This window comes from Loxodonta africana, chromosome 12 (assembly GCF_030014295.1).
Source record: "Loxodonta africana isolate mLoxAfr1 chromosome 12, mLoxAfr1.hap2, whole genome shotgun sequence".
In the NCBI taxonomy this organism is placed as follows: domain Eukaryota; kingdom Metazoa; phylum Chordata; class Mammalia; order Proboscidea; family Elephantidae; genus Loxodonta; species Loxodonta africana.
The window spans coordinates 55,818,879-55,841,627 of NC_087353.1; the positions used below are offsets into that span (position 1 = coordinate 55,818,879).

The following is a 22,749-nucleotide window of genomic DNA, read 5'->3' on the forward strand; positions in this document are numbered from 1 at the left end:
CGGTGGGGCGGGTGCAGGATGCGGGCGGCCATTGCTGGGGCTCTGCCGCTGGGAGGAGGACGCTGAGGAGGCGCCGAGCCACGCAGCGCTGCGGAGGAGGCGCCTGCACCAACGCGGGGTCCATGGCCCGGACCACCAGCCAGCTCGTGAGTGCGCGGCGGCGGCGGGGAGGACGCGCTGGCCGGTACTCCGGCCACCGCGGCTGCCCGGGGCCCGGCGAGGCGGGACGGCAGGGGTGCGAGGCCGGGCGGCCGCGCGGGCCGGGGCGCGGGAGCGGGCCGGGCTCCGCTCGTCCGCGGGGAGCGCGGGCCTCGGCTCGGCGGGCGCCGGCCGGGGGAGCTGACGTCGCGCGGCGGGCGGGGGAGGCCAGGGAGGTGTCACCGGCCGGTCGGGTGGAAGTGCCGCAAAGTTTGTTTTCGGCTCGTTGCTGCTCGGGGCTGCGCCGTTGGGCTGCCTTTCGGGTCTGCGCGGAGGAACCGCCACGGGCCTTCACCTGGAACCGGGTCCCGCTGTCTCTAGCGGCAGGAGGAGCAGGTGGTTCGAGTCCTGGCTCAGAGCACCTGATGCTCCCGGGACCCCATTTCCAAATTGCTAATTAGGACAGAGCCCAATAAACTGTGCCCACGGCCCGGCGGAGGGCGTTTGTGTGTTTTTCCTGGGGCTCTGCTCCCGGGTACGTGCATCCTTGTTGCGGGAAACCCCTGGGAGGCCACGGTGGAACACATCACCTCAGGGAAAGTGAGCTTGACAGGTGAGAGGGGATTTTAACCGGGGGGGGGGGGCAGTGCTCCCACACAGCACTTGTTGGGCTCTGTGTTTTGCTAAAAGTATCATTAGTGCTTCTATGTTTTCTCTCTGTTGCTGAAAGTATCGCTAGTATTTTTGTTTTTATTGTTAGATTCTCGAATCTTGGAAAGATGGCTTAAGAACTTATATACCTTGTGTGCGAATGTGAAGTGGGTGGTAGAGAAACACTTAGACACCGTGTAAATTCCATTCAAAAGGCAAATCCCTTCAATGACGGAAAACCCAAGAAATTTTTTGGTCCCTTATCTTCCATGTATGACTTTATGGAAGGAGCCCTAGTGATGCGGTGGTTAAGCGCTTGGTTACCAACCGAAAGATTGGCAGTAACCTCAGGAGAAAGACCTGTTGATCTGCTCTTGTGAAGATTACAGACTAGAAAACTGTGGAGCAGTTCTGGTCTGTCACATGGGGTCACTATGAGTTGGAATTGACTCAATGGCACCTAACAACAGTGTGGCTTTATGATGGAGGATCTTAACCTTTTTTGGGCGTCATGAGCCCCTTTGACAATCATAAGAAAAATGCAGAACTTCACCAATTTTTGTAACTATTTCAGGAGGTTCTTGAACTTTCTGCAGCTCACCGGTGGCTCCAGGTTAAGACTTTCTTGTTTTGTAGAGATGGATGATACCAAATGAATCCAGAATCTAAAAGAAGGAAGACCTGTTCAGTTGAGAAAAATGGTGAAAGGCGAAAGGGATGTCATTGACTATTAGCCCTGGGCTAATGCACAAAAACCTGAATCAGGCTGCTTGCCGAACCTCCGGGTGGACATCTGTCGGGGTAGTTTGTGAGATGAACTTTCACACAGCAGTGCTGTTGTGATGCAAGGTGCGTGCTGCTTAGACAGCATCCTGGGAAGGGAAGAGGGCACGTTTTGTCATGGCTTGGGAGCTCTACATGATGGACACTTGACATCTGCCGTTTTCTTCACATATGGCAACTTTTTAGTGCAAAAATGCAGAAATCCAGTGGCGGGGTTGGGGGTGGGGTGGGTTATTACAGACCTCCATGTCAGGAAGTGAGAGGAACTAGGTTTGTGTCCTTGTCAAACAGATTCCCCCACATGTATGTATGTATGTATATATATATATATATATATATATATATATATATGTATATGTATGTATATGTATATATGTGTATATATGTGTATATATATGTATATATGTCTGTCTGTCTTATCTGTCTGTCTGTTTATCCATGAGATGTGCCACTGCTCCCATCGGTCGTGGTAGAGACGCCCCCAGCACAGGTAGTCTCTGACATATGATGGGGCTCTGTTCCAGTGACTCCATCATAAGTTGGTTCTGATATAAGCCAAATACATTTTTTTTTTCATTACTGTCTTTTATTATTATTGTCATTAGGGGTCGTCGAGTCAGTTCCAACTCATAGTGACCCTATAGGACAGAGTAGAACTGCCCCATTGGGTTTCCTAGGATCAGATGGTGGATTTGAACTACTGACCTTTTGGTTAGCAGCTGAGCTCTTAACTACTATGCCACCAGGGCCCTGTTGCCTTTTATTATTAGTATCTTTATGAATCCAATCTTTATGGGTTGGAAAGATTACATATAAACTTAAGGATATATTTTAACATTAAATGTAGTACATATTACTAACAATAAGATGTACAAAAGACAGACGATCGTTAAGTGAGGTTAGTCTTAAGTTGAATAGGTTATAAGCTGTACTTGGTTTCTTGTCTAAGGATAGGTAATGGTGTGCCTGGTACCTGTGAATCTGCATCTGGATCTGAAGGTGGCCCTGAGGTGCTGTCCTGTGATCACTGCCCAAGTGTCTCTAGGTGTGTGTGGCCCATTGAAGGAGCAGTACAAGGGCAGGTTAGGAAGCGGCTGGCCCAGCCTGGTGCTCGGGGGGCCGATTGCTGTCAGTACCGTTCATGGAGCACTTACTTTAAGGCAGGCCTGTGTTAGGTCCTTACACCATGCTGACCTGCTTTGGGCAAGAGGGTTGTGGGGGAGGTATCTTTCTCATTCTACAGGTTTGGAAACTGAGGCACAGAGAGGTTAAGTACCAGACTCTTAGACAGCAGAGCGCAGCTTGGAGCTGAGTCTGGGTGGTGGCAGAGGCTGGTGCCACCCTGCCCCTCATGTGCCAACTCCCAGAGAGGGTGTCTGCTGGAGCTCAGTGAGCACTCAGCCTAAAGCATTCCTCAGTGTCCCCATGGAAGGCAGGAGGGACATCTCAGTGTAGAAAGACAGCACACCTGTCCTTTGGGCAGATGTGGCCCAGACTTTGTGACCTGAAGTCTGTCTCAATCCCATGCTGTCAGAAGGCAGCTGTCTGGAAAAACACTCTGGTTCATTCTTACTTGAGGGCTGATCTTCTGAATGGGTGAGGCTAGCGTCCTCTCTTTGGAAAAAAGAGCTATGTGATGATTTTGTTCAAGGTGGACTTGAGGGGCTAGGCATGCTGGGGTGGAAGGACTGCTGGATCCACGGGGGATAACAGTGGGAAGAGAGGAGAGTGTGGAATGAAGTGGCGTCTGATTTCCTGAGTCCTTCTGGGTAGTAGCTCCTCTCCTGTGGCTGCTCTGGTTTGAAGTGGCAGGTACTTCTGTCTCCAGTGAAGCCCCCACAGCAGTTACTGAGACAAGTCCAAGGCTGGCAAGGTGAGGTCCCAGTGCTAACAGGAGATGGAAGTGCTGAGGAGTCCCAGCAGCTGCCCCCAGGATGTGGGGCCTGGAGGAGACTTGGGCAGCTGGCAGGCAGGTCCTTGGCCTCCAGGCTACTTCAGGATGGTTTTGAAGGAGGCGGGAAAGGGGGCTCCTGGGTGTCTCCCTTTTCAATCTGCCCCTCCTCCTGTCGTGTTAGCCACCTAAGTCAGTGCTAGGAATGAGCAGGCCAGCTGAGGGACCCTGTCAGGAAGTGCCACAGAGAAGCCAGGCAGGGATGTGCGACCAGGTGCCTTGTCCTCCTGAGATGCTGGGTTTGGAAGAGAGCTTCACCAGGAGGAGAATCTGCTGGGTAAGTGGGCCCTGACAGGACCCCTCGTGCTGACTCAGCTCTGCGGCGAGGCCAGGTGGTTGCCGTAGAGGGCTCTTGGCACGGTGGTGACTGTTGGCAGGCGGAGGGCGCTCGGGGGCAGTGGTAACTCTCAGTAGATGGTTGCTGCAGAGGGTGGTCAGTGCAGCGGTGACCCTAGGCAGGTTCGCAGAACAGAATGTGCTCGCAGAGGGCGCTCGGCACATTGGTAGTTGCTGCAGAGGGGGTTCAGCGCAGCGGCTACTTTCCACAGGTGTCTGCTGGGCGCCTCCCTGTGGTCACAGGTGGCAGCGGGTGCATAACACAGTTGTTTTGAAGGAAGGTTCAAAGGGCAGCCACTGGGGAGGAAATGGCTGGTGTGGAAACCAAGCTTGTTGGACACTTGTTGCTCAGGCCCCTTCAGTGGTGGGTCCTTCTGTAACTGGGTCACAGTCTGGCTTAGCTCAGTGGGAAAGCAGGTCTTTGGTTTTCTTTTTTTTTTAATTTTAAATATTTGAATATTAAGAAACGCTTGTGTATTCAATCTCTAGCTGTTTGTCAGATTAACTGCGTTTTCTTGAAGGGTAACCATTTGAAGAGTCACTGCATCATTGGGTGAGTCTGTACCTGAGTGAGCAGGAAGACCTGTTTGGGCTCATGATGGTCCTCAGGGCTTGTTTTCTATGCTTGATGCTGGCTGCATTTACATAGTTCCACAAAGTCATGCTTTCATCCCTTAGCCTAGAAAATTTTCCTAAGGTTTAACCTGAAATTTTTACTCCCAGAAGTTTCCAGTCGTTTTTAGCTACAGCTGACCGTTGTTAAGAGAGATACTTGGTTCATTGTAGGCCACTTTTACAGCCTTCAAAGCCCTTTAGAGAGATGGTTTAGGCTTCTGTTTGAGCATGCACAGACTCACAGGAGCTAGAGCAGACGAACTACAGACTCTGTGTATAAAGAAATGGGTGAGTCTGGTGTTAGCAGTCCACTGCTGAGCAGGCCCCTGAAGGATCAACACGTGGTGCTTCTGGCTGCAGATTGGCTGAGGGGCCTGGGTAAGGTGGGCGTGAAGTGTCAAGCCGCTGAGGAACACCCTCACCCGCACATAAGGTGGCTGCACTCTACCAGGCTCTACGGGGGACTGCCCTGCCCCACCAGGCTTCATACCAGCCTGCAGGGAATCCAAGTGTGTAAAGACAACAAGGATGGTGGTCCGGGGCATGCTCCTGTTCTGCATGGTTGTGGAGCTGGTAGCAGGTCAGCTCAGCCTGGAGAAGGCTAGTGAGAGGCCATGTGTGTTTCTCAGCAGTGTTTCAGTCAGAATTCATCAGGATAAGGCTTAATTTTTATGGTAAACTCATTGTTGAAGCCCCATTCTTCAATCTGTTTTCCTGTTGTGGAGTTCATCTTACTGCAGGAAGTGCAGTACAGGACAGCTGTATTGGATGCCGCAGTGAGGGCTAGTAAGATTTGCAGGGAGGACTTGAAGGTGCTCCAGAATTCTTGTTAGGGGCTTTGACATGCAATGGAAACTTGTGAGTAAAGGTGCCTAGAGTTGGTTTCTTGGTTCTCCCCTCCTGTTTCCAGGTGGTAGGGAGGCCAGGGCCTGTAGGTAGGCCTAGGAACCCTGTCCTCACCCAGCGGGGAGCAGGCTGTGTCTTATAGACCCTGCTCCTGAACCTGAGTGTGGACCCTGCTCTTGAGGGTCTGTAGTGCCCCATGGGCTCAGCTGTAGTACATGAAATGGTTTCCCTCCAGTGCAGGACCTGTGAGATGAGGGGTGTGACCTTGCATCTTCTCCTCCCTTGTCCAAGCCTGGGGTGGCTCAAAACACAGACGTGCTTTACATCCTAGCTCCCCCTTTCCTGCTGAGGGAGGAAGTAACGGTCCCAGCACTCCTGTCACTTTCCCCCTTGTTTTCAGGCCTAGTTCCTTCTGGCGAGGGTCCCTGCCTCAGGAGCCCTTGCAGCCTGGCCTCTCTTTCTAGTCTGCACGGCCCAGGATGTGTCCAGGATCTTCTGGGCTGCCAGCTTCTCTTCTTCTCTAGGCCCTTCCTCTTTGCTTGGAGAAATTCCCCTCAGTGGAAACCCCCTGCCCCCTGGCTGCAAAGCTTTTTCTGACCAATCTGCTTCTTTGTGGCTGCCCCCTTGTTATAGACTTGGTCTTCTGTTTTTCTAAAACAGGTTCTGTACCTCATTATGGCCTTATCTTCCTGAATGTTGAGTCTCTAGGTGGTTTCTGCTGTTCTTTTTTTACTGTTTGTCCTCATGGTTCTCGTACCTGGGCTTCCTGTATGTGTCTGTGACACACACCTGTGTCTACTGTTTTTACTTCTTATTAACAGAAACTTGTCTGAATCCTACGTGGACATTCTCTGCATTCAGATTTCTGTGTATGTTTGAGGGATGAAGGATCTTACCTTAAACTTGTTAGCTTCCAGTTTAGTGCCAAACACAAAGACATTCAAAATTAGGAAGAAGTCAAACGGCCAACAATGTGGAACGATATTCAACTTCTTCAGTATCTAAGGAAATATAGCTGTAAAGACGATATCTTTTTTGTATATTATACTTTAATAAAAAGTTTTGAAGAATGGATAGTTTTAAAACACTTGGCAATAAAAATGGCAATACCTCACATTTGAAGGTGCAGGGAAATGGTACTCATTGAGAGAGTGAATGTACACTGGTACCCCTTTTGGTGGGGATGAGGATGTGTATAAAAAGAGAGTGACACGCTATGTGATTCAACAATTCAGTTTGAAGGATTTTAAGCTTAAGAAATAAGGTGTGTGCAAAGATTTTGCTGTTAGAATATTTATCACAGCTTTTTTTTTTTTTTATGAAATAGGGGAGAATTGGAAACATCCTGAAATTCCCTCAGTTAGAGGTAGGTTAGGAACATTATGGCCAGTCCCTGTTTATTTTCTTGAGAGATGGTTACAAAGTGTCTCTAAGTCTTGAAAAGACCTGGTTGCTAAGCAGTATGCCCAATATGACTTTTTTAAGGCACAGAAAAAAGCTTAGAAAGAGGTCTCCTCAGAAGCAGCGTCAGTGAATTCCTGGGTTGGGAGGAGCACTCAGCATTTCCACATTCATTGGTGGGCCAGGCCTTCAGCCAGCAGGTGGAAAACTGCTCTGGACAAGGGAGGGGGGTCCAGAACAGAGCATCATCCTTTCTCCCCGATTTGCATTCATTTATAGTGTTTCAGGTACTCTGTCTTCTTTAATCCTTCCAACATCCCTGAGATACATTTTTTGGGTGAAAATATACATAACAAAGCTTATACTCATTCAACATTTTTTACATGTGCAGTTCAGTGACAAAGGTCATGTACTTCCCGTTGTGTCACCATTCTCACTGTCTCCCCCACCCCCGTTTTTATTTTGAAAAATTTCCAGACTGCAGAGTTGGAAGAATAGTATAGTGAATGCCGTACCCCCTCCCCGGGAGTTGCCAGTCCTTAGCTTTTGCCTTATTTGCTTATGCATACTCCTGACCTTGCACGTTTTTTAATCCTGTTCTTTGTACTGGTGCTGAATTTGAAAGTAACTCGCAGAAGTCATTCTTCCACAGGTGCTTTGTGAGCACAAGGGTGGTCTGCAGAGCCACACCTGCATGGTCACGACTGTGGCATGGAACACTGATACAGCATTATCTAATACACAGTCTACATGCCATTTCCTCCAGTGGGCCTCTCAATATTCTCTACAGCTTTGCTTTTTTAATAGTCAGGATCCAAGCAAGGGTTACTCATTTGCATCTGTGTGTCTCTCTCATTTCCTTTCATCTAAAATAGTCCCCTTGCCTTTTTCAAAAACGACATGGACATTTTTTGAAAGATCAGACTAGTTGTCTTGTAAAAGACTGAATTTGTCTGATGGATTAGGTTTGTCTCCTCAGGCTAAATATTTATGTCAAGAAAACTACTTAGAAGAATGAAGAACACCACAGACACAAGGTAATTATGAGCCTAAGAGACAGAAAGAACCACATAAACCAGAGTCTACATCAGCCTGAGACCAGAAGAACTAGATGGTGCCCGCCCACAACCGATAACGGCCATGACAGGGAACACAACAGAGAACCCCTGAGGGAGCAGGAGAGCAGTGGGATGCAGACCCCAAATCCTTGTAAAAAGACCAGACTTAATGGTCAGATTGGGACTAGAAGGACCCAGGAGGCCATAGTCCCCAGACCTTCTGTTAGCCCAAGACAGGAACCGTTCCCAAAGCTAACTCTTCAGACAGGGATTGGACTGGAATATGGGATGGAAAATGATACTGGTGAAGAACGAGCTTCTTGGATCAAGTAGACACATGAGACTATGTTGGCATCTTTTGTCTGGAGGGGGGATGAGAAGGCAGAGGGGGCCAGAAGCTGCCCGAATGGACATGAGGAGAGAGAGTGGAGGGAAGGACCAAGTCGTCTCATTAGGAGGAGAGCAATTAGGAGTGTATAGCAAGGTGTATGTAAATTTTTGTATGAGAGACTGACCTGATTTGTAAACTTTCACTTAAAGCACAATAAAAATTAATTAATTAAAAAAAAAAATTACTTAGATAACGCGCTAGAGGGTGTCTTAATTTCTTTCTTTTTTAAAAAATATACCAAGAAGAGTTTTAGATTTACAATGAATGAATTGATACAGATACCTTATTATTAAGTAAAGTCCATACTTCGATTTGCTTAGTTTTCACCTTATATCCTTTTTCTGGATTCTACATTAGTTAGTTGTCATGTCTCCTGAGGGTTGTCTTGGTGGTGACAGTTTCTCAGACTTTCCTTGTTTTTGATGACTTTGCCAGTTTTGAGTACTGGCCAGATATTTTGCAGGAATCCCCTCTGTTGGTTTTTTTTTTTTCCCTCACGTTTAGACTAGGGTGATGGATTTTGGGAGGAAGACCAGAGGTGAAATGCCTCTAACATGTCCTGTCAGGGTACCTGCTGTCACTCATCACTGTTGACGTTGACCTTGATCTCCTTATCAGCCTTTTCCACTGGGAAGTTACATTTCCCCTTTTCCACACTGTGCTCTTTGGTGGGGTCACCAAGCGCAGCCCAGACATAAGGAGTGGGGAGTCACGTGCACCCTTAGTGTAATTTTTATCAGCATATACTGATTTTTGGGAAACCCTGGTGGTGTAGTGGTTAAGTGCTACAGGTGTTAACCAAGAGGTCGGCAGTTAAATCTGCCAGGCACTCCTTGAAACTCTGTGGGGCAGTTCTCTGTCCTATACGGTCATTATGAGTCGGAATTGACTCAACGGCAGTGGGTTTAGTTTTGGTTTCTGGATACTGATTTTTATGACGAGCACATTTTTTAATCACAGATAGTTGAGCATTCATCCAAAGCTGCATGGGCACTGATTCTACACAGGTTTCGGGTGCACTTGGGTACTTGACAATCACGTCACAGGTGTAGGGTGCACATGTGTGCTTGAAGATCACATTGTGTTTTCATAGATTTAGGGTGCATATGTGTACTTGAAGATCATGTTGTCACAGGTTTAGGGTGCCCAAGTGTACTGGAAGATCATATTGTTGTGTTTTCACAGGTTTAGGGTGCACGTGTGTACTTGAAAATCACACTGTTGTGTTTTCACAGGTTTAAGGTGCATGTGTGTATTTGAAGGTCATGTTGTCACAGGTTTAGGGTGGACATGCGTAGTTGATGATCACATTGTATGTTTTCACAGGTTTAGGGTGCACATGTGTACTTGAAGATCATGTTGTTTTCACAGGTTTAGTGTGTACTTGAAGGTGATGTTGTGTTGTCACAGGTTTAGGGCGTATGTGTGTACTTGAAGATCACATTGTTATGTTTTCACAGGTTTAGGTGCACGTGTGTATTTGAAGATCACATTGCAACACAGTAGAACTGCCCCTTGGAGTTTCCTAGACTGTAATCTTTATGGGACGAGATCACCAGGTCTCCCATGGAGCTACTAGGTGGGTCTGAACCACTGACCTTTCAGTTAGCAGCTGAACACTTAACCCTTGAGCCACCAGAGCACCTCAGGATGATACCCTAGGGAAGGAAAATAATGATATTGTTAATCTGTTTTTGAACTTTTTTCATTTGGAAAAGGGAGATGACTAGGTTTTGTTTGCATAAGTGAGTTAAGGAAATATTTGGTTATGCTGAATTTAAGGTGAAAAGTAATCTCTAGTTCAAGATGATGCCTTTGATCTGTCTTTGAAGCAGTGTGTTTCGTTCTGGGGTCTCGGGACCTGGTGTGTGAAGGTCAATGGCTGAGCAGCTGCCCTCGGCTGTCATTTCCACACCAGCCTTCTGGAAGCGCAGGTGCTGTTCTGACGGTTGGGAACATGCCCTTTGTGGGCAGTAACTCACAACCTGACCTCAGAGATAGACACACGGGATCGGCAGGCGTGTGACCTCTGCTTCCAGCATCAGTGTGAGTGAGCGGGGGTGTCGCCGGTGTGGCCTCACCCGAAGTGCATCTGTCTTGCTGAGAGGAGTGGGCCCAACCACTGAATCTGAGCTCACCAGTGCTTGCAGTCCTTCATCACCTAGAATTTGTTTTTTTACTTGTCAGAACCTACTTGCAAAAGGCTAAATGTGAAAGCCCTTGGCTCCTTTTTATAGTATAGCCTTTGTTGGGAAGTTTTGAACCATCAAATGCTGGATTAAATCTGGGTTAGCAGAATATTGGGCCACATGTGCAGTATCTGAGCTGGCTCCTTGCTGGCCCTGCTGCCATGGTGGATGGCCTGCTAATGGACACTCCCCTCCCTGGCCTGGCCCTCCAGTCCCTAACCTGCAGAAGAGCAGCGTTCACACAGACCTTTACGTGGAAGTGTGGAAGGCCTGGTGTGATGGCTGCCTCTCCCAACAGGAGGGCTGTTCTTTGAAGATCCTAATTGAGGGCCAGGACCACTCCAGGGGTCCCTCCCCTCCCCCCACAGGCAGCAGAGCTGCCCTTGCCCCTCACTTGGAGGGCCAGTGGGAGCAATGGCAGCTGCGGCTCCTCAGTGCACCTCTCGCCCAGGCCTTGACTTTGCTCCAGGTTCTAGCGCTGTCCTGTGGTGCGAATGTTGCTTAGCCATTTGTGTTCCCGGATGTGAGAGCTGCCAGCGTTGGGTCTTGCTTGCCCTCCTGGCGTGGTTGTGTGGCTGGCGGTCCTGGAAGACCCCATACACCATGTCAAGCAGCCTACTTCATCTTGAGGTTCCCCACTGCCACGTGCCCAGCATACTTCCTGCACGTGAGGTTCAGTAAGTGTTTGCTGAGTGAGAAGAGCCACAGCCTAGGGAGGGCAGGACTCAGAACCGTCAGCCCAGTTTGGGCAGACACTGGCTGCAAAGCGGTACGGCAGCTGCTTTTGGGGAACATGGTGGGGAGATTGCCCGAACACTGGCTGTGTGCAACATGTTCTTCGGCAGGAGGGCGACACAGGCCAGGTCCTGGGAGGCAGGGGGACCCCTAGAAAGCGGGAAGGCCCTGGGAGGCAGGGGGCCCTGAAAGCAGGCAGGCCCTGGGAGGCAGGGGGGCCCCAAAGCTTGGTGCCTGCCTGTTTCCAGGGGCAGTGTGTGTATTCATGAGCGCTTGGCCGTGCTGCCTTTTTCTCTCCAAGTGGGCCATGACTTATGGTGGAAACGAGGCTGAGAGAATAAACTTGCCTCTGCACAGTCTCAGGCACTCACAGCACTCGCCATTACTTTTTCTCTTGTTAACTTGTTTTTCTTCCTGCAGCTTGACATTTTTCTTTCATGGTTTTTTTCTTCTCATCGGTCAAAGTGACAAATTATAGTCTCTGCTACTGATTATTTATACATAACTGGTTGTTATCAGATATGTAGTTTTAAAAATGAGCATCTAAATGTAGGTTGTATTTATGAGTAGATTTCATTTGTGAAACAAAAACAACACCTCGTGGTATAAATGAAGCTTTTTTGGGGGGGTGTTGTGGCGGTCAGAAGACTCCTGCTGAAAGGCTTTCACTGGGGTGGGAGGGGGTTAGAGTGGGTGGGTGGTACTCAGCGTTGGAAGAGGCCCCTGTGCTTAGTGGTTGGTGCAGCCCTTGGCGTCCAGGTCAGCCTTTGGGGTGCTCCCAGCCCCAGGAACCCCACCAACCAAGGCGCGCGATCCACGGGCTGGTGGGAAGCTGTCAGCAGCATGTGGACCAGCCTGCCAGGGGAGGGTGGCCGGCCTCCGGAGGTGCTCCTAACAGGTGCCCAGGGAGACCCTGGGGCCCCAGGTGGGGAAGCGCTCTCCTGGCTGGGCGGGCTGTGGGGGAGCCAGAGCAGGGCTGTGGCCGAGTGTGGAGGAGGTTCTTGGGAGGGAGGGCCAGGCAGGTCTTTGTACTGAGGCCAGTTGTGTCCAGACCTGACCTTTTTTGGACAATGCAAGAGGAGGACGTTGGTCACGTTCGGAAGTTCCCATGGAGCTTTGTCTGTGGTGGTGCCCTTTATTGAGCAGCGCTACATGTTCCAGTAAGGCCACTGAGTGCCAACTCAGGCACTGGTGCTCTCAGGTCCTTCAGGTTTGCTTGATTCTGTCAAAATAGCCCCCAAACCAAATTATCTGTAAAATAAACTTGATTTTTGATAGGTAGAAAAGTGGCAAAGACAATACAGAGACTTCTTCTCTCCTTCAGCAGCTTCCCCAGAGGCGAACATCTTAAATAGTCACACCACTTCTGTCACAACTAAGACATAGCAGTGTTAGCTAGCCCACGGGTCATTCCTGGATTTCCCATTTCCCACTTGGTCGTGGAGTCTCATTCTCCCCTGTCTTCAGGACCTCACATTCAGAGGAGCACTGGTGGGTGCTTTATAGAGTGTTCCTCAGTTGGGGTTTGTCTGACGTTTTCTTGTGACTGGTCTGCGGTGATGAGTTCCAGAAGAATCCCACACAGGTGTCCTCCTTAGTGTGTCTTACCAACGGCACATGGCATCCACAGGCGGGCCTGTGTGACCTGTCACTGGCCGTGTTGAACCTGCGGCCCCACTCTGTGCTCTGATGCTTGCTGTGTGTGTCATAGACCCTGGGTGACCACAGTGTGTTTGTATTGAGGGGACCTTTGTGGTCACCCAGCCAGATCCTTCCAGGCTCCTGACTCACATACAGGTCACATTTGGTGACCGCCAGGCAAACTGGAGGCTGATCCTTCTGTCCTGACCCCTCTCTGCAGCACAGAGTCCTCCCTAAGACCCGAGGGACTGCGTGGTCCCCAGGAGTGCAGAGATCTCACTTGCAGGGAGAGCAACTTTCTATTTGGGGGCCGCTGGTGGCACTGCAGGGTCTGAGGCTGCTCTTTCTGACCTCATCGGCCTTGGCTGCAATCTGCTCTGGTTCTGCTCACTTGTCTCCTGAGCTCTCTTTGTAGGTGGGAGGGTAGATTTGCATCACTGGCCTTTGTGAAGGGAGTGTGGTCAGCTTGATAAGGTCTCCTCTGGCCTTTTTTCTTTCAGGTAAAGTTACAATGTCGTTTATTTTCTAAAGGCCTTTTTCAGACTCACAGAGGAACCTACGGGTTGTTACTTTGTTTGAGGTGTTCATGTTGAACCAAGAAATTCTAGTGAAGAAGTTAGAAGATAGACACTTCAGGGAAATCATTACTTTGGTCCCTTTTCTCACCCGTGGACAGATTGGCCCCTGCAGCCTCCTTTCCACACAACCACTGCCAAAATGCCAGAGTGGTGACGGTTGTGGTTTGGAAGGAAGACAGGACGTGGAGATATTGGGAAAGGACTTTGGAAACAGTGGTGGTAGGGTCTCCAGCAGTTGGTAACGTGGGGCCTGTCCTGGCAGTGCACAGCTGGGCCTCAGAGCGCGGGGTGACCCAGGCTATTTAGGTTCCCAGAGTTGGCTACGAGAAGGTGCAGTGCCAGAGTGGTCCTCTCTCCTACCCTCCTTGCCTGTTTCTAGTCACTAAGCTCCACACTGGGGACTGGTGGGGCTGAACAGTGGAATGCTGACCTGAATTGGCCTTTCTTTGCACCGATGGTTTGAGGTTAGTCCTGCTCCGAAAGGTAGCTGTTGACATACTCAGTTGATGATACTGTCCTCGATAAGAAACTCTTGATTCAGAATTTGCAGATAGGGAGCCTGCGTAGAGAGGGCAGCTGTTTGTGGTGCTTTTCAGGCAGAGGGGCTGGCAGGCATGGTTAGGAGGAGATGCCTCTCCTGTACGGTCAGAAACCACCAGCGATGGAGAAGACAGGCTGCGCTCGCCTACCAAAGGGGTCCCTGCTGGGTGACATTTACTCATGTGACCTGCGGCTTTCTGGGGCTGATTCCCCACCCCACTAGTTCAAGGAGAGAGTCGCTTCTGAGAATTAGTGCCACATTAACCTGGCATTTTCCTTACAGAATGACCATTAGAGTTACTAGAACTGGTGCCCATTGACTGGCTGCCTATTTCTGTGCAGAAACGAATTTACGGAACTCTGTGTAAAGCTCCAGCAGATCCAGTGCTCCTCCCTAGGATCCTGCAGCTTGCCTGGGAGACCGTGTCCATGTGGCCCAAGAGGACAGAGAGCCACGCAGGCCACCCTGAGACGGAAGTGGCACCGAGGGAGGGGACGCAGAGTTAATGGGGGGCCGGTTTGGGTGAGGGGTAGGTGACAGGGGCTAAGGGTCCCCAGCCCACAGATGCGTGGCTGTCTTTGAGTGGGGCAGGGGGAGGGCAGGCGAGCCAGTAGGGACTGGAGGGGGGCCTGGTAGGTGGGGACCCTGATTGAAAGGGTCTCATTTCATGGCAGCGCCTGTGTGCTCTGGGGTTTTTTTTGGGTTTGACCCTTCAGTCTGGAGGCCGCAGGAGTTTTCTTGTGAGGAGCTGGGGCTGAAGCTGCAGAGTGGGACCAGTGGCTATGGCAGACTCCTCTGGGTGGAAGAGGAGACAGCCTTGCTGTACCTGAGGAGCCGACATACTTCCGATCAAGCTAGAGAGTGCTCGTATCCAAACTAGACTGTGGGGAGATGTTTGCTGAGGAGTTTAATTCCCAAGGAGAGATTCGTATCTAAGTGATGTATAATTAGTGTGACATTGGGTTCGTGACTCCGGTTTTCTGTCTTAGTTGTCACTTAAATCTGTTAAATTATTAATTTTAGCAGAACAGAAGGCAAGAACCTATTGATATTATTGTTTTCTGACTAATAGATTTCACTGAGTAAAGCTTTTAAATGTGTATTCATTCTAAAATTTTATGCAGGGTTGTTTGGCTGTGAAATGGAATCTTAAGTATATGTATTGGACTAATTATCTTTAAAGTGATGCAGCTTTTCTGATGCAGGCCCAGGGTGGTGGGGTTTGGAATGCAGAAATAGAATGTTCACCCTGGAGCCCCACTGTTGGTTAATGACTTCTGCCCCCCCTCCCATATGGTCTGCATCTAGAAATAGTAGCTCCTCCACTGCTCATCAGCAAGCAGGTGTTATACACCAAGAGTTCTGAATGTTCACAAGGTGTGTGAGCCCACGTGGTATTTCCAGTGTCCATAAGGTGGGTGGGTGCTCGGTCAGGCCTCTCCTCTTGCAGCCTCTCTTTGCCTGGAGAGACTCTCACCCCCGCTTTCAGGTGTTCAGCCCCGGTCAGCCTAGCCATCCTTTCAGCAGGGAATGATAGGGAATGGGGAAGAAGAGAGAAGCAGTCTCACTCATTTCTCAGAGATGCTCACTGTGGGCAGGCTGATGCCTTTCCTTTCTTTCTAAAACCAAATGGTGATTCCTGTTGTATACAGAACAGAGTTTTCTTTCCTGCTAGTTCCACTTCACTTTTGTACATGAGCCTTTCTTTAAAGCTCCACTTCTGGTGGCTGCCAGTGACTGTGGACTATTCCTTTCTCCCGGGGAGCCATCATTAGCCATTTTGCTGTTGTTGGACACAGAGATAGGTTGTTTTCACTTGTCATGAGTAATTCCTTTTTTAAATTTTGTTTTATTTTTATTGTACTTTAAGTGAAACTTTACAAATCAAGTCAGTCTCTCATACAAAAATTTATATACACCTTGCTTTATACTCCTAGTTGTTCTCCCCCTAATGAGACAGCACACTTCTTCTCTCCATCTTGTATTCCCCGTGTCCTTTCAGCTAGGTTCTGTCCCTCTCTGCCTTCTCATCTCCCCTCCAGGCAGGAGCTGCCCACATAGTCTCATGTGTCTACTTGAGCCAAGAAGCTCAGTCTTTGTCAGTATCATTTTCTGTCTTATAGTCCAGTCCAGTCCCTGTCTGAAGAGTTGGCTTTGGGAATGGTTCCAGTCTTGGGCTAACAGAAGGTCTGGGGACCATGACCTCTGGGGTCCTTGTAGTCTCAGTCAGACCATTAAGTCTGGTCTTTTTATAAGAATTTGAGATCTGCTTCCCACTGCTCTCCTGTTATATCAGTGATACTCTGTTGTGTTCCCTGTCAGGGCAGTCATCGGTTGTAGCTGGGCACCATCTAGTTCTTCTGGTCCCAGGCTGATGTAGTCTCTGATGTCTCTTGGGCTCATAATTACCTGTGTCTTTGGTGTTCTTCATTCTCCTTTGTTACAGGTGGGTTGAGCAATTGATGCATCTTAGATGGCTGCTTTCTAGTGTTTAAGACCCCAGACGCCACTCACCAAAGTGGGATGCGGAATGTTTTCTTAACAGATTTTATTATGCCAGTTGACCTAGATGTCCCCTGAAACCATGCCCCCAAACCTCAGCCCCTGATACTCTGGCCTTCAAAGCATTCAGTTGTATTCAGGAAACTTATCTGCTTTTGGTTTAGTCCAGTTGTGCTGTCCTCTCCTGTATTGTGTGTTGTCTTTCCTTTCACCTAAAATAGTTTTTGTCTACTATCTAATTAGTGACTACCTCTCTTCCCTCCCTCCCTCTCCCCTCCCCACTCTTGTAACCATCAAAGAATATTTTCTTCTGTGTTTAAACTGTTTCTTGAGTTCTTATAATAGTGGTTTCATACAATATTTGTCCTTTTGCAACTGACTAATTGCACTCAGCATAATGCCTTCCAGATTCCTCCATGTTATGAAGTGTTTCACGGATTCATCACTGTTCTTTATCGATGCATAGTGTTCCATTATGTGAATAAACCATAATTTATCCATTCATCCATTGATGGGCACCTTGGTTGCTTCTGTCTTTTTGCTATTGTGAACAGTGCTGCAGTGAACATAGGTGCGGATGTATCTGTTCATGTAAAGGCTCTTATTTCTCCAAGATATATTCCGAGGAGTGGGTTTGCTGGATTGCATGGTAGTTCTACTTCTATTTTTTTAAGGAAGCGCCAAATCGATTTCCAAAGTGGTTGTACCATTTTACATTTGCACCAGCAGTATATAAGTGTTCCAATCTCTCCACACCCTCTCCAACATTTATTATTTTGTGTTCTTTTTGGTTAATGCCAGCCTTGTTGGAGTGAGATGGAATCTCATTGTAGTTTTTTTTTTTTTAATAACTTTTATTAAGCTTCAAGTGAACGTTTACAATTCAAGTCAGTCTGTCACATATAAGTTTACATACATCTTACTCCGTACTCCCACTTGCTCTCCCCCTAATGACTCAGCCCTTCCAGTCGGTCCTTTCGTGACAATTTTGCCAGCTTCCCACTCTCTCTATCCTCCCATCCCCCCTCCAGACAGGAGATGCCAACACAGTCACAAGTGTCCACCTGATATTATTAGCTCACTCTTCATCAGCATCTCTCTCCCACCCATTGTCCAGTCCCTTTCATGTCTGATGAGTTGTCTTCGGGGATGGTTCCTGTCCTGTGCCAACAGAAGGTTTGGGGACCATGACCGCCGGGATTCCTCTAGTCTCAGTCAGACCATTAAGTCTGGTCTTTTTGTGAGAATTTGGGGTCTGCATCCCACTGATCTCCTGCTCCCTCAGGGGTTCTCTGTTGTGCTCCCTGTGAGGGCAGTCATCGATTGTGGCCGGGCACCAACTAGTTCTTCTGGTCTCAGGATGATGTAGGTCTCTGGTTCATGTGGCCCTTTCTGTCTCTTGGGCTCATAGTTGTCGTGTGACCTTGGTGTTCTTCATTCTCCTTTGATCCAGGTGGGTTGAGACCAATTGATGCATCTTAGATGGCCGCTTGTTAGCATTTAAGACCCCAGACGCCACATTTCAAAGTGGAATGGAGAATGTTTTCATAATAGAATTATTTTGCCAATTGACTTAGAAGCCCCCTTAAGCCATAGTCCCCAAAACCCCGCCCTTGTTCCGCTGACCTTTGAAGCATTCATTTTATCCCAGAAACTTCTTTGCTTTTGGTCCAGTCCAGTTGAGCTGACCTTCCCTGTATTGAGTATTGTCCTTCCCTTCACCTAAAGTAGTTCTTATCTACTAACTAATCAGTAAATAACCTTCTCCCACCCTCCCTCCCTCCCTCCCTCCCTCCCCGCCTCGTAACCACAAAAGTATGTGTTCTTCTCAATTTATACTATTTCTCAAGATCTTATAATAGTGGTCTTATACAATATTTGTCCTTTTTCCTCTGACTAATTTCGCTCAGCATAATGCCTTCCAGGTTCCTCCATGTTATGAAATGTTTCACAGATTCATCACTGTTCTTTATCGATGTGTAGTATTCCATTGTGTGAATATACCACAATTTATTTACCCATTCATCCGTTGATGGACACCTTGGTTGCTTCCAGCTTTTTGCTATTGTAAACAGAGCTGCAATAAACATGGGTGTGCATATATCTGTTCGTGTGAAGGCTCTTATTTCTCTAGGGCATAATCCGAGGAATGGGATTTCTGGGCTGTATGGTAGTTCTATTTCTAACTTTTTAAGAAAACGCCAGATAGATTTCCAAAGTGGTTGTACCATTTAATATTCCTACCAGCAGTGTAGAAGAGTTCCAATCTCTCCGCAGCCTCTCCAACATTTATTATTTTGTGTTTTTTGGATTAATGCCAGCCTTGTTGGAGTGAGATGGAATCTCATCGTAGTTTTAATTTGCATTTCTTTTTTTTTAATGGCTAATGATCGAGAGCATTTTCTCATGTATCTGTTAGCTGCCTGAATATCTTCTTTAGTGAAGTGTGTGTTCATATCCTTTGCCCACTTCTTGATTGGGTTGTTCGTCTTTTTGTGGTTGAGTTTTGACAGAATCATGTAGATTTTAGAGATCAGGCGCTGGTCGGAGATGTCATAGCTGAAAATTCTTTCCCAGTCTGTAGGTGGTCTTTTTACTCTTGGTGAAGTCTTTAGATGAGCATAGGTGTTTGATTTTTAGGAGCTCCCAGTTATCGGGTTTCTCTTCGTCATTTTTGGTAATGCTTTGTATTCTGTTTATGCCTTGTATTAGGGCTCCTAGGGTTGTCTCTATTTTTTCTTCCATGATCTTTATCGTTTTAGTCTTTATGTTTAGGTCTTTGATCCACTTGGAGTTAGTTTTTGTGCATGGTGTGAGGTATGGGTCCTGCTTCATTTTTTTGCAAATGGATATCCAGTTATGCCAGCACCATTTGTTAAAAAGACTATCTTTCCCCCAATTAACTGACCCTGGTCCTTTGTCAAATATCAGCTGCTCATACGTGGATGGATTTATATCTGGGTTCTCAATTCTGTTCCATTGGTCTATGTGCCTGTTGTTGTACCAGTACCAGGCTGTTTTGACTACTGTGGCTGTATAATAGCTTCTGAAATCAGGTAGAGTGAGGCCTCCCACTTTCTTCTTCTTTTTCAGTAATGCTTTGCTTATCCGATGCTTCTTTCCCTTCCATATGAAATTGGTGATTTGTTTCTCTATCACCTTAAAAAATGACATTGGAATTTGGATCGAAGTGCGTTATATGTATAGATGGCTTTTGGTAGAATAGACATTTTTACTATGTTAAGTCTTCCTATCCATGAGCAACGTATGTTTTTCCACTTAAGTATGTCCTTTTGAATTTCTTGTAGTAGAGCTTTGTAGTTTTCTTTGTATAGGTCTTTTACATCCTCGGTAAGATTTATTCCTAAGTATTTTATCTTCTTGGGGGCTACTATGAATGGTATTGCTTCGGTTATTTCCTCTTCGGTGTTCTTTCTGTTGATGTAGAGGAATCCAAGTGATTTTTGTATGTTTATCTTATAACCTGAGACTCTGCCAAACTCTTCTATTAGTTTCAGTAGTTTTCTGGAGGATTCTTTAGGGTTTTCTGTGTATAAGATCATGTCATCTGCAAATAGAGATAATTTTACTTCCTCCTTGCCAGGCTGGATGCCTTTTATTTCTTTGTCTAGCCTAATTGCCCTGGCTAGGACTTCTAGCACAATGTTGAATAAGAGCGGTGATAAAGGGCATCCTTGTCTGGTTCCCGTTCTCAAGGGAAATGCTTTCAGGTTCTCTCCATTTAGAGGGATATTGGCTGTTGGCTTTGTATAAATGCCCTTTGTGATGTTGAGGAATTTTCCTTCAATTCCTATTTTGGTGAGAGTTTTTATCATGAATGGGTGTTGGACTTTGTCAAATGCCTTTTCTGCATCAATTGATAAGATCATGTGGTTTTTGTCTTTTATTTATGTGATGGATTACATTAATGGTTTTTCTGATATTAAACCAGCCTTGCATACCTGGTATAAATCCCACTTGGTCGTGGTGGATTATTTTTTGATATGTTGTTGAATTCTATTGGCTAGAATTTTGTTGAGGATTTTTGCATCTATGTTCATGAGGGATATAGGTCTGTAATTTTCTCTTTTTGTAATGTCTTTACCTGGTTTTGGTACCAGGGAGATGGTGGCTTCATAGAATGAATTGGGTGGTATTCTGTCATTTTCTATGCTTTGAAATACCTTCAGTAGTAGTGGTGTTAACTCTTCTCTGAAAGTTTGGTAGAACTCTGCAGTGAAGCCGTCCGGGCCAGGGCTTTTTTTTTGTTGGGAGTTTTTTGATTACCGTTTCAATCCCTTTTTTTGTTATGGGTCTATTTAGTTGTTCTACTTCTGAATGTGTTAGTTTAGGTAGATAGTGTTTTTCCAGGAATTCATCCATTTCTTCTAGGTTTGCAAATTTGTTAGAGTACAATTTTTCATAATAATCTGATACGATTCTTTTAATTTCAGTTGGTTCTGTTGTGATGTGGTCCTTCTCGTTTCTTATTCGGGTTATTTGTTTCCTTTCCTGTATTTCTTTAGTCAGTCTAGCCAATGGTTTATCAATTTTGTTAATTTTTTCAAAGAACCAGCTTTTGGCTTTGTTAATTCTTTCAATTGTTTTTCTGTTCTCTAATTCATTTAGTTCAGCTCTAATTTTTATTATTTGTTTTCTTCTGGTGCCTGATGGATTCTTTTGTTGCTCAGTTTCTATTTGTTCAAGTTGTAGGGACAGTTCTCTGATTTTGGCTCTTTCTTCTTTTTCTGTGTGTGCATTTATCGATATAAATTGGCCTCTGAGCACTGCTTTTGCTGTGTCCCAGAGGTTTTGATAGGAAGTATTTTCATTCTCGTTGCATTCTATGAATTTGCTTTTTCCCTCCTTGATGTTTTCTATAACCCAGTCTTTTTTCAGGAGGGTATTGTTCAGTTTCCAAGTATTTGATTTCTTTTCTCTAGTTTTTCTGTTATTGATTTCTAGTTTTATTGCCTTGTGGTCTGAGAAGATGCTTTGTAATATTTTGATGTTTTGGACTCTGCAAAGGTTTGTTTTATGACCTAATATGTGGTCTATTCTAGAGAATGATGCATTTGCGCTAGAAAAAAAAGTATACTTTGCAGCAGTTGGGTGGAGAGTTCTGTATAAGTCAATGAGGTCAAGTTGGTTGATTGCAGTAATTAGGTCTTCCGTGTCTCTATTGAGCTTCTGACTGGATGTCCTGTCCTTCTCCGAAAGTGGTGTGTTGAAGTCTCCTACTATAATTGTGGAGGTGTCTATCTCACTTTTCAATTCTGTTAAAATTTGATTTATGTATCTTGCAGCCCTGTCATTGGGTGCATAAATATTTAATATGGTTATGTCTTCCTGATCAGTTGTCCCTTTTATCATTATGTAGTGTCCTTCTTTATCCTTTGTGGTGGATTTAAGTCTAAAGTCTATTTTGTCAGAAATTAATATTGCTACTCCTCTTCTTTTTTGCTTATTGTTTGCTTGATATATTTTTTTCCATCCTTTGAGTTTTGGTTTGTTTGTGTCTCTAAGTCTAAGGTGTGTCTCTTGTAGGCAGCATATAGACGGATCGTGTTTCTTTATCCAGTGCGAGACTCTCTGTCTCTTTATTGGTGCATTTAGTCCATTTACATTCAGCGTAATTATAGATAAATAAGTGTTTAGTTCATTGTAGTTTTGATTTGCATTTCTGTAACGGCTAATGAATGTGAGCATTTCCTCCTGTATCTGTTAGCTACCTGACTGTCTTCTTTAGTGAAGTGCCTGTTCATATCGTTTGCCCATTTTTTAATTGAGTTATTTGTCTTTTTGCAGTTCAGTTTTTGCAGTATCATGTAGGTTTTAGAGATCAGATGCTGATTGGAAATGTCATAGCTAAAAACTTTTCCCTGTGTGTAGTAATCTTTTTACTCTTTGGATAAAGTCTTTGGATGAGCATAGGTGTTTGATTTTTAGGAGCTCCAAGTTATCTAGTTTCTCTTCTGGTGTTTGTGCATTGTTAGTAATGTTTTGTGTACTGTTTATGCCATGTATTAGGGCTCCTGGCGTTATCCCTATTTTTTCTTCCATGATCTTTATCGTTTTAGATTTTATATTTAGGTCTTTGATCCATTTGGAGTTAGTTTTTGTGCATGGTGTGAGGTATGGGTCTTATTTCACTTTTTCGCAGATGGATATCCAGTTAAGCCAGCAGCATTTGTTAAAAAGACTGTTTTTTCTCCATTTAACTGACTTTGGGCCTTTGTCAAATATCAGCTGCTCTTACGTGGATGGATTTATGTCTGGATTCTCAGTTCTGTTCCACTGGTTTATGTATCTGTTGTTGTACCAGTACCAGGCTGTTTTGACTACTGTGGAAGTATAATATGTTCTAAAATCAGGTAGTGTGAAGCCTCCCAC

General features: G+C 46.3%; 1 protein-coding gene across 3 annotated transcripts in view; it reads left to right on the plus strand.

Moving 5' to 3' along the window:
* Window positions 1-15: 15 nt before the first annotated feature.
* PDPK1 (3-phosphoinositide dependent protein kinase 1) overlaps window positions 16-22,749 on the plus strand; it is a 71,530-nt gene continuing 48,796 nt past the window's right edge. Inside the window, exon 1 of one of the 3 annotated variants that reach the window (XM_010597389.2) lies at window positions 16-146. In XM_010597389.2, the coding sequence (XP_010595691.1) occupies window positions 123-146 (24 nt within the window). In that variant the 5' untranslated portion in view covers window positions 16-122. Of the gene's footprint in view, window positions 147-366; window positions 1,639-1,818; window positions 9,750-22,749 lie in introns of those variants that run through there. The other 2 variants (XM_064295406.1, XM_064295405.1) reach the window with 2 other exon arrangements.